The sequence below is a fragment of the Chamaea fasciata genome, unplaced genomic scaffold (assembly GCF_029207755.1).
Source record: "Chamaea fasciata isolate MVZ Bird 193981 ecotype frontalis unplaced genomic scaffold, bChaFas1.0.hap1 SCAF_23, whole genome shotgun sequence".
NCBI classification, from domain to species: Eukaryota; Metazoa; Chordata; class Aves; order Passeriformes; family Sylviidae; genus Chamaea; species Chamaea fasciata.
Window position 1 is genome coordinate 1911332 of NW_027094108.1, and position 11058 is coordinate 1922389.

Consider the following 11058-nt stretch of genomic DNA (forward strand, 5'->3'; position numbering starts at 1 on the left):
CGATCCTTGTGGGTCTCTTCCAGCTCAGGATGTTCCATGGTTCCAAAGCTTCTCGTTCACCTCATCCAGGGAAGGGAACGGAGCTGGGGAAGGGGCTGGAGCACCAGGAGGGGCTGAGGGAGCTGGGGAAGGGGCTGAGCCTGGAGAAAAGGAGGCTCAGGGGGAAATTCTGGCTCTGCACAATTCCCTGACAGGAGGGGACAGCCGGGGGGATCGGGGTTCCTCCCAGGAACAGGAGGAGAGGAAATGGCCTCAATTGCACCAGGGCAGGCTCAGGTTGAACTGATGCCTTAAGGTTTAGCTCTCATGTCTTTCAGATTCTGTGCTGCCCAGGGGTGTAGTTCTGAGCCTCGCATTAAGTGTCAGTCAGCTCTTCACAGAGCAGGTAGACAAAAATCCTTTCCCTGCTGGAGACCGAGGACAGCGAGCACAACTTTCAGGCCCAAAAGCACAAACGAGGGTGGGCTGGAGAGAGAAACAAGAAGGATGAGACCTCACAACCTGAAGCTGTAATTGGACAATTAAACCCCAAAATACAAATGGACCAAAACTTTAAAAGTGTGAGACCCCATGGCCGGTCGTCCATTTCGAAGTCCACCTTGCGTGTAGCCCTGGCCAGGCTCTTGTCCTGCCCACGGTCTATCCTTAAAGGCCTTTCAATAAATATCTCCTTTATTCTCCAGCTCTGTTCAGTTTCTGTTTCAGCTCAGCCTTCAAGGCATCAGAACATTAAGGAAGATTTCATCACATAAAGGGCGATGAAGCCTCCAAGTGCTCCCCAACACAAACCAGCCGGTCAGCGCGAATCCCTGAATCTTGCCGCCTCTGTGGAATTAAAAAGCACCGCTGGTCAGAAAAGCAGGTTTTTAGGCCAAATCTCCCTCTGTTCGGCACTAGATGGCAGCCGGATTCCGCGGCGCGGCTGGACACGGGAAGGTGCCGAGGGGGAAGCGTTGGGATGGACGCAGGATTGAGTCATCCCGAGGAAAGAGAAAACTGGGCTCGACATCCCGGATAATCCCAGCGCCCCGTCCATGCCCTGGGGCATCCGCAGCCGACACAACGCCAGCAGATGGCCGCTGTTAGGATTAATCATGGAACTGTGCATCTCTCGGGAGGAAACGCTCATGCTTTTACTGCAAACTGCACAAATTAGGACGGCCAAAACTGGGGTTATTTATGTACCCACTGGTGAAATACCAGAAATACTGGTTTCAGAATTGTTTTCTCGCATACAGGTCAAAATCATCACAGTGCTCCTTGCTCAGCCCAGCTCAGTCCCATTTTTCTCTGAGGTTTTTGACATTTTTTCCCTTTTCCATCTCATAATGCTTTTCCACGTTGGTCTCCTTCCACTACTTCAATTTGAGAAGGAGGTAACGGAGCAGGAGAAATACAGGAGGTAAACCAGGACATCAAAGGAACAAATCTATTCCCCAGCCCAGCTGAACTTCACTAGTGAGGCAGGACTCTCTCCTTAGTGCTTCCTAAAAATATTTTCTGTCCTCCCATTGATATTTTTTTTTTTCCTTTGTGCTTTCTGAGGAATTTTTTCCCCGTTATCACCACAGCACTTCCAGCAGAGCCTTTTCCTGACATTCAGCACCTGCTCCCACAACCACCATTCTCCTCCCTCCGTGTAAAACCTCTCCCTCTCTCTTGTATTTCCATAAAAAAATAAAACTTTTCTCACTATCCCCTCAACTTTAACAAAGAAATCTTTCCCCTCTCCTCACACAGCCCTTTTGTCACCAAACACTTAGCACCTAAATGTGTCCCCTCGGCAGTTTCTCACCCCTGCCTGCAAAAATTTCATTCCTTGGGTCTCCTCTCAGCCATTCCTCTTCTTAATTCTTATTCTGCAAAGAATAAGATGTGATCACTGGGTGTTCTGGTCAGGGAATTATCAGAGATGCAGTGATCAGACCTGTGCTGCAGCAACACCAGTCTCAGGGTGGATTTGCCCAGGTTAAAACTGCCAGACCCCCCATCCAAGCATCCCTGCTGTAATTCCAAAGCTTTTACCAGGGATGTGACACTGTTACCTGCCTCTTCTCCTCCTTCCAGCCCACTTTTCTTTTGGAACATGCTGGTAAAGCACAGCAGCAGTTTGCAGTCTCGTAAAACTGAAACTCCAGGTCTCCATGGAAGCAAAATCCCAGCTTTTGCCTGCAAATAAAGCCAGGCAGCCTTTCCGTTTACGTCCCATTAAAAAAAAAAAAATCATATTGCAATTAAGAGAGATTCTCTTCCTGAGGCACAGACTGCTTCCTCCAGAAGACTCAAAGCTGGGGTCAAGCTGGGCTTTGAGCTGCTCACATTTAAGCAGTTGTTTTCCTCACATTTAGCAAAGGGCAAGGGAAAAAACCAGCTTGTTAATGTGCATCTCATCCTCCATTTTAACTCCTGGATGTGGCCTGGTATTTGTACTGGAAATGACTGGATAAATGCAGGATAATGAACACTGAGAAGGCACCACATGGATTTTTAATAGCAGGTACTTGTGTAGTAACATGGAGAGCGTGTAGTTGCCTTAGGAGCTGCTTCCACTTTTTCCCAAAGCAGCTTCTTGGCAGTTATAAATCAGCATTCTGCCACTTTTTTATTGCTGCCTGGACAGGCCAGGATGGATTAGCACTCCACGAGCCACTCTGCACGTTTTGGGAATTGCTGCCAAGACTTTAACTCTGCAGTCTCACTAAGGCTGGTGGCAGCTGAATTAGTACCAGGTCTGTGTACATGTAATTTTCCCTTTTATTGTCACAAGAAATGTCTACATTCATGGTAGAGGAAATTTCTATAGTGACAGAATGAAAAAAAAATCTGGTTATCAATGGGTCAACAGATATTTTGCTTAATGTCACACAAAATCAAATAGGAAATACTCAATTTTCTTTTCCACACACCCAAGGTGTGCTCAATTAAAGCTTAATCCACTGAAAATGAATGAGAAACTGAGCTATTGTTTCCCACATCCCATTTACAATGCATGGAAAAGGGAAAAAAAAGAAAATAATCCTTTAGAAAATTGCAGATTTTCTTCTATCAGGATTTATATTCTTCTTCTACCCTCTGCCCAGGATGCTGTTGCAATGCAATCCCCAGAGACTGATGAATAAAAATGCGGAATTACTACAAAAACATCTCTTTAGTATCTTCTAGGTGCTGTTTTAGCAGGTCACTGTATCCATTATTACCTGCAGAGGTGTCTTACTGAAGACAGCCACGTTCAAAACTGTAAATTAAATTTCCATTTCCTCAGACTTCAGTGCCACCACCTGAATTACCCAGCTCTAGTAAATAAAATCGAGCATTCAGAGAATAAATCTCTTTTTCTTTTTTTTTTCCCATTAATGCTGTCATAATTTTACAGTAGGCAATGGAATATTAGTATGACCAGTTTGGGCAGACTCACTTTGAGTCAGGCAAGGCAAAAAAATGGAACCTTTAAATATTCATGAAATTTTCATTTCTTTTCGTTATCCTCTTAATTTATTAATTTCAATGCCAAGGTGGTACAAGGCCCGTTGTTTATACAGCTGGTTTTCACATCTGGCAATTCATGACAAGGTGAGGAACAGAACAGGGACATTGGTTGACAAAAAGGTGACAGAGATGTACAAAATCAGTGGCACTCCAATGGTCCTGTGCTGAACTGGCTACAGCAAAGGCTGACTTGAAACCTTTAAAAGACCAAAATTAGTCTTAATGTTCTTAAAAATCACCTTTTCTTCCAGCAGTCGATCTCCTAAGGGATAAAAACCCAAAAATGATGGTATCAATGAGTTGTTTCAATCAAGGACACGGGCAAGGTAATCAACACAGAACGTTTGAATGGAGTCAGCTGCACGTGAGAATGGAAACACAGCAGGAATAACAAAGAAAGAAAAAGGTGTTTCTGCCCCGTGAAATGCAGGCCTTCAGTTCCTCAGCCACTCCCAAGTTCTTGAAGGGATTATGTTCAGGACAAATACTGTGTATTATTAAGGATCCCACACACTTCCTATATTTACCCTCTACCACCAAGTTTAAACTTCACAAACGACTTTCACAAGGCAAAGCAAACAGGTCGTTCAGCAGTGCTAAACATTTACGCAAACAGATCACACGTGAACCTGACATGCTTTAACAGCAACAATCCCTTTACAACAGAGCCTTTCCCCTATTTTTTTTTTTTTTGCTTTAGGTGCACAGTTCCTAAGTGATAATAAATTAATTTTTTTGTGTTACAGCAGTCAACTACATACAAACAACACGTACTAAAAACTACCTCACTAAATACCTCTCTGAAGGTAACTACTTTGTATATATTAAATTTCAAGTAATGATCATCAGCCCAAGTTGGTTTTTCTTTTTTTTTTTTTAAAGAAAACAATCAGACAAACCAACAATTCCACTAATTGCAGAGACGAGAACACGAGGGAGATCACGCTTAACTACGAGGACTACAGGAACACCGATAGAAATGGGACAAATTCTCAGCACTAAGGCACAATAGAATCAGTACTAGAGTATGGCTAAAACCTTACTTTACTACAGCATCAAGTGAGGAGTTCACGGGGAGTGTTCCTACGCTCAAAAACACTCGGCTACAACATCAGTGAGTTCTGTGGTCAAGAAGCTTCTACCTTAGTGCAGCTGCATTGCTAAAGGAGGGGATTTCAGGGTCCAAGGGAGGGGTGCTCACTTATATCTTACTTATAATTAAGGGTTGGTTCCTACTTGCTCGACCAAATGGAGTTTTCTCACTCAAGTTTTTATCCCTTTACCTTCACTCTTTGTGAAAACTATGACACAATTCTGATGGGAGAAAAGCAGGTGTTGGATGTTGATGGTCGCTGGGGCTGACCAGAAAACCCTCGACCAGAAAACCCCCGTTGCTTTTGGACAGCGGCCAGCCTAGGCCCCCAAAATCTGTGACCAGCGTAAGGGATGATACAAAACCCACCTAAAACTCGAGATTAAGTGGGCTTTGGATCAAACACACACTTAGCTGTGGGGTTTGCGGTTCCACCAGTCAGCTCTCCTGAACTTTCAACAACTTTACTCCACAGGAAAAAAAATCAAGCACGGGTCTAAGACCAAGAGGTTTTAGGCTTAAAATAAGGAGAGAGTTCTGAAGAGTCTTTTCAAACAGGCCCTCGGTAGGATCTGCCGCTTGCCCTTAAAAACAGACAATTTCTGGCACTTGTGGGCCTCTGCCACTGTTTTTTGATCCGCTGAGATGCCACCAGTTCAGCCACCACGAACGGCTCTGGCTGAGCAGCCACCGCAGGAGCAAGAAGATCTCCCAACTCCGCTGGAAACGCACATCCTGGAAATTGGGGCATGGCAAACCCAACGCAGCCAGAACAGTCTGTTAAACCTCTTCCCTCGCCGGAAAGCGCTGGAACGACGGCCGCGGGAGCTGCCCGGCGCCATCCCCGCGCTCCTCGGCGCGCCGCCACCATCACCATCATCACCATCATCATCATCACCATCACCACCACCATCCCCTCCCGCACTAGGCGCGGCGCGGAGCGGCGGCCGCTCCCGCGTGTCCTCCGCCCCGCGGGCTCATGAGGTTCTCGGTGATGTAAGCCACGAGCAGGCAGATGAAGACGAGCATCACGCAGATGGATCCCCCCACGGCCGTCATGGCCACGACGATGTCGCGCATGGCCGCGGGCTCCACGCGGAACTCCACGCACTGCGCGGGCGGCGCGGGGCGCGGCGGGGCGTAGCGCGGCTGCAGGCACAGGCGGTAGCGCACGCTGCCGTGCGCCTCGGCCAGCAGGTAGTCGCGACACGCGGCTCCCAGCTCCACGCTGTCGCAGGGGAAACGCGTGTAGGTGCCGTCCCAGGAGCAGTTGAGCGCGAAGCCGCGCAGCGCGGCGGAAGGGCGCGGAGGCGGCGGCCCCCAGTGCCGCAGCCCCCACTGCAGCAGCACGCTGCCGTTCCGCAGCACGTTGGCCACCAGCGCGCCGCCCGCGGAGCGGTGGGCGCGGCAGCCCCGGGCCGAGCACTGGAAGCCGCGGGCCGGCGGGCGGAAGCAGAGCCGCGCCTCCGCCGCCGCCGCGCCATCGCCGCCCACCTTGTAGGGGCACCAGGGCTCGTCGGGGTCGCGGTCGGGGTCGGGGTTGGGGTCGGCGGCGCCGAGGCAAAGCAAGGCGAGCAGAGGAGGCAGCAGGCTGGGCGTGCCGGGCATGCCGGCGGCCGCCGCCGCATGGAGGCTGTCGGAGCGCGGGGCCGGCGGAGGCGCGGGGCGAGCGCGGGGCTCCGCAGCCGCCGCGGGGCCGCCAATGGAGAGGCGGCGCCGCCGTTAACTCTCGCCGGGCTGCGGAGCACCCGCCCGCTGCGGCCGCTGGTGGCCGCCCGGACGCGGCTCTCGGGGCTCCGCGCGGAGCGCTGAGACCCCGCGGGGGCGGGCACGGGGGCTTGAGACCCCGCGAGGGTCGGCACGGAGGGGGGCCGAGACCCCGCAAAGGCGGCACGGGGGGGTTGAGACCCCGCAAAAGCCGGTACAAGGGGATGCTGAGACCCCGCAAAAGCGGCCCGGGGGGGTTGAGACCCCGCAAAAGCCGGCACAAGGGGATGGTGAGACCCCGCAAAGGCGGCACGGGAGGTGCTGAGACCCCGGGGGGCGGGTACGGGGGGTTGAGACCCCGCGAGGGTCGGCACAAGGGGATGCTGAGACCTCGCAAAGGCGGCACGGAGGGTGCTGAGACCCACGGGGGGGCTGAGACCCCGCAAAGGCGGCACGGAGGGTGCTGAGACCCACGGGGGGGCTGAGACCTCGCAAAGGCGGCACGGAGGGTGCTGAGACCCACGGGGGGGCTGAGACCCCGCAAAGGCGGCACAAAGGGGATGCTGAGACCCCACGGGGGCGGGTACGGGGGGTTGAGGCCCCGCGAGGGTCGGCACGGGGGATGCTCAGAGCCCACAAGGGTCGGCACAGGGGATGCTGAGACCCCGCAAAGGCAGCACGGGGAGTGCTGAGACCCACGGGGGGGCTGAGAGCCTGCAAAGGCAGCACGGGGAGTGCTGAGACCCCAGAAGGGTCGGCAAAAGGGGATGCTGAGACCCCACAAAAGCCGGGCGTGGGGGATGCTCAGACCCCACAAAGGTTGGTACAGGGATGCTCAGACCCCGCAAGGGTTGGCGTGGGGATGTTCAGACCCCACAGGGGTTGGTACAGGGATGATCAGACCACAGAAGGGTCGGCACAGGGGATGTGCAGCCCCCACCGTCCCCCCGTCCCCCCCCTGGCTCTGCTGTGCCCACCGGAGTCACGTTCCCCACGGCTTGGGGGGCTGCTCTGTCCTGTCTTGGTCGAGTTGCAGATTTCATTCCACACCAAACAAGGTTATTTTTTTAAAATTCGTCCTGGTTTTACATAGGATCCTGTTTTAATTTTTATAGCAGAACATAAGCATTTGTCTATAACCTGCAAAATACAGCCACTCTCCTGCTTAAACCCCCCCAGAAATGTGCCCGTGGAGGTGCCTCTGTCCCCGGGGCTGACACCAGCAGGGCTGCGGTCCCTGGCAGGGCTGGGGAAGGTGACAGAGCTCCCCTCCAGCTGATGCAAACCTTGCTCGAAGAAACGGAGCTCACGCGGATTTAATTTCATTTTTAAAGAAGTGATAACCGCGCACCCAGGCTGCTTTAACCTCTTGGCTTCGGGAATTTAAATAAACTCGGCGAGGATGTAATAAAGACACGGGACCCTCCCAGAAGGTCAGCTGAGAGCAGGGATAACTCTGGGTCTTAGTGCACACCCCGAGACAGAAGGAACAAGGATATTCCTCTTCCTGCTTTTCCCCAAATGCCGTTTCCTCCCTCTGCAGCAGGAGCAGCCCTCCATCCATCCCTGGCTCCGGAGCCAGCGGCTGATTCTGCAGCACAGGAGGAGACAGCGGTGCTCCATCCCAGCATCACACCGTCATTCACGTTCTCTGAACGACCTTGAGAGGGGTGCACGGGAGCATTGACTCGTCTAAATGTGGGAAGAAAAGAGCTCTAATGAAACAATAATAAAAATACAGGCTTAAACAGTTTTTGGAGATGCTTCGAGCTGTTAAATTGGTAAAAGTTGCTTTAAGTCCTTTCTTTTCTGAGAAGCAGGGGGGAAAAAAGCAACATTTCTTTTTGTTTGTTTTGATCAGGTTTCGCACAGAGTTGTGTTCCAGCTTTTGTAGCAGAACAGAAGCATTTGTCTATATTTAATTTGTAAACTAGAAAAATTAACATATTATTTTGTTAAAACCCTCAGAAATGTGCCTGAACTCATTGCTGTAGTTCTTCCCTGTGTTACCTATTTAGAAACACACTGCAGTTCACTGGGTATGTTTTCTTTAAAACAAAACTTGAATTACGTAAGCTGAAAATACAACAAAAATAAGATCCTGAGGCCGTTTTTATTTCATAGCCTGAAGAAAACCAAACCCAAATCATACCTGGAAGGTGATGCTTGCATATGGACAAAGTGTCATTTGCAGCAGCGTGGAATTTGTGTAAATAATTTTGCTTTCTGATGCCCTGAACATGAATGGTCTGACATCAGGACACCTTTTCCTGTTGGAAAGACTGGATTTTTCAAGTGTGTGGCTCCTAAGGAAATCTTGAATTTGCCAACATCAAGTATTGCAAGTTATTTCCACATCTAGTTTTTCACCAGATTTAATGGGGTTGTCTGCTAGCCTATGGGAAGTTGCCAGAAATCTCTTTTGATACCAAGGGGTATAAATGGGAATCAATTGAAAAAAAAAAATAGGATCAGCATAGAAGAGGATGCTGAAGGTGCAGTTATGGCTTGGAAAACGCTCAGATATTGGAGCAGGAAGAGGTGCTGTGCTGCTGAAGGCACTTCTTGGCAAATTTTCCTGTGGAATTCCAGCCAGGATGCAAAAACTGGAGATCTGACGGCCCTTCCTGAGAAATGTGAGCGTGTTCAGGAAGTGGCTGGGGCCAAACCGGGCAAGTTTTTCCTCCTTCAGACCTTGTGTCCTTCTTCTACCAGCAATGAAGAGCAGATTGTTCTCCAGGGCTGTCGTTGTTTCCATGTCCAGGGAAGAGATCTGGCACCAACCTCTGTGGCTGCTTGTGATTAACAACTCACTCGGCGTTCTGGTGGGAGATCCAAGGCTCTGGGGTGTGGTGCAGGGAGGAGAAATGGTTGGCACAGCAGTGAAGGCCCTGAACCCTTCAAAAAAAATTTATAACACTGCAGGTTAACTCCACCTTCTGCACTTTTTTTGGCCTTGCACTGTGTCTGAGCAAAACCCCAAATGATTTCTGCCAGAGCCAAGCAGACCCACGTGCTTTGGCTTGGTCCCTGTGAATCCTTCGTCTCATTGTTTGCTCTCTTAGCAATCCGTCTGTTCGCTGAGACCTTGTTCTGTGCAGTAAAACCCAGCCCGGGCTTTTCACAGCGCCTGCTGTCGAGGCCAAGCCCTGTGATCTGCTCTGAGCTGTGAAGCCCCAGCAGCATCTCAAGCCCAGCAGCATCCCAGATTGCTTTACAGCCCTCCAGACAGCCCCAGCACCGCAGGGTTTTGGCTTTTCTGCTTCTCCTCCACTGGCTTTATGGGCTCTTCTTAGAGGAAAACAGTGAACGAGTATTAAAACTTGCTGTGGGCCAGGCAATGAAGCACTGACAACCCACAGCTCACAATTTATGCAACACTCTGCTAATTTTAGTCTCAGATAAGGCCAGGGCAGACAGTCCCCAGGGCAGAGATGTTTGCTCTCAGCTGAGGGCAGCACATGACATATGGTTCCTAAAGCATCCTCCAAGCTGGGAGCTTTGCATTCAGGCCTGAGTTGCTTCAGTTCCCTCCAAGTCATAACTTTGAGGATTACTCACCCCAGACATGCAAACGCAGAGAATCTGCCTCCTGATTTAGATTATCCTGCAGCCCTGAATCAGTGAGCAGCCTCACTCACCCCCACTGGGCTTCTATTTGCAGTGCTTGCTTCACTTCCAGTGAGGGCTGAACCTGCCTGTGCCAGGCTAAGGGAGAGCAGGGAGTGAGGAGCAGGCAGGGAGAGCTGGGCTGAACACAGCTGGGGCAGCCTGGGCACGGAATTTTGGCCCTGGGGCCGTGGGCTGGGTGCTGGGTGCTCGGGGATGCTGCTCTGACCTGGAAACAGGAGGCAGCTTTGATCAGGATGCTCTGAAAGCAGCAACTGCAGCCTCAGCTGATCTGCTGTCAGTGTGTGCTATTCATAGAGGAGCAGCCTTGCATCGCAGCAAGAGAAAGCACCAACGCAGCTTTAACCATCTCAGGGCATTTTGGATAGCTTAAACCCCACCAGAGTTTTGTAGTGAGCTCCTCACTGGGCTCCATGAGCAGCTCTGGCATTTGGCTAAAGGATAATTTCCTGAAATTGTCCCTTTCCTTATTCTGCTCCGCTCCACGCCAGAGTTGGACTCGCACAGCTGATTTGTACTGGTAAGAAACACAAGCAGAATCAAAACAAAGAACCAAAAAGTCCTAACAAATGGAAATTTCAAGCTCCATTACAACCAGCGGAAATAAAAATAATCAATGCTGTCAGAACAAAACAAGGCTGAGCTTGTTGGGAAATAAACAGTGTTTTCCCCAGTGTCTAAAAAGTGCTTGCAAAAATATGCCACAAACAAGGGATTAAAAAGAGCTCAACTAATTCAAATAGAGAACAAAGATCCTCTAATTTTGTTTTTTTTACCAGGTGATGACATTGGCCACAAGCTGTGTTTGATGACTGAGGTCCCCGAGTCTGGGATTCCCAACGTGGTGATGAGGAAGCAGAACAGCTCAGGCACAGGGCTCTGGCACAGGGCAGGGAGTGGGACAGCTCTGCCCTGTTCTTACCACTTAGAACAGGTTCTGGGCTTTGAGATCTCGTGATTAAGCCCATTCTCATTTTAAACTCCGCCTGGCTGTTCTTTCTTTGTCCCTGAGGTCAGGCAAGATGTCTTTTGGAGGCCAAGTAAAGTACCACAGCATTCAATCTACTGCATCAACAATACTCAGCTTGTTGATTAAAGCCTGTCTAGAAGAAGCAAAATTCACCTTAGCTCCCTGCCAAATG

At 50.5% G+C, this 11058-nt stretch overlaps 1 protein-coding gene across 1 annotated transcript; it reads right to left on the reverse strand.

Moving 5' to 3' along the window:
- Positions 1 to 2598: 2598 nt before the first annotated feature.
- Positions 2599 to 6187, reverse strand: FNDC10 (fibronectin type III domain containing 10). Its single transcript, XM_066203225.1, has one exon. The coding sequence runs from the start codon at positions 6185 to 6187 to the stop codon at positions 5504 to 5506; it is 684 nt and encodes a 227-aa protein (XP_066059322.1). The 3' UTR covers positions 2599 to 5503.
- Between the last annotated feature and the right edge of the window lie 4871 nt (positions 6188 to 11058).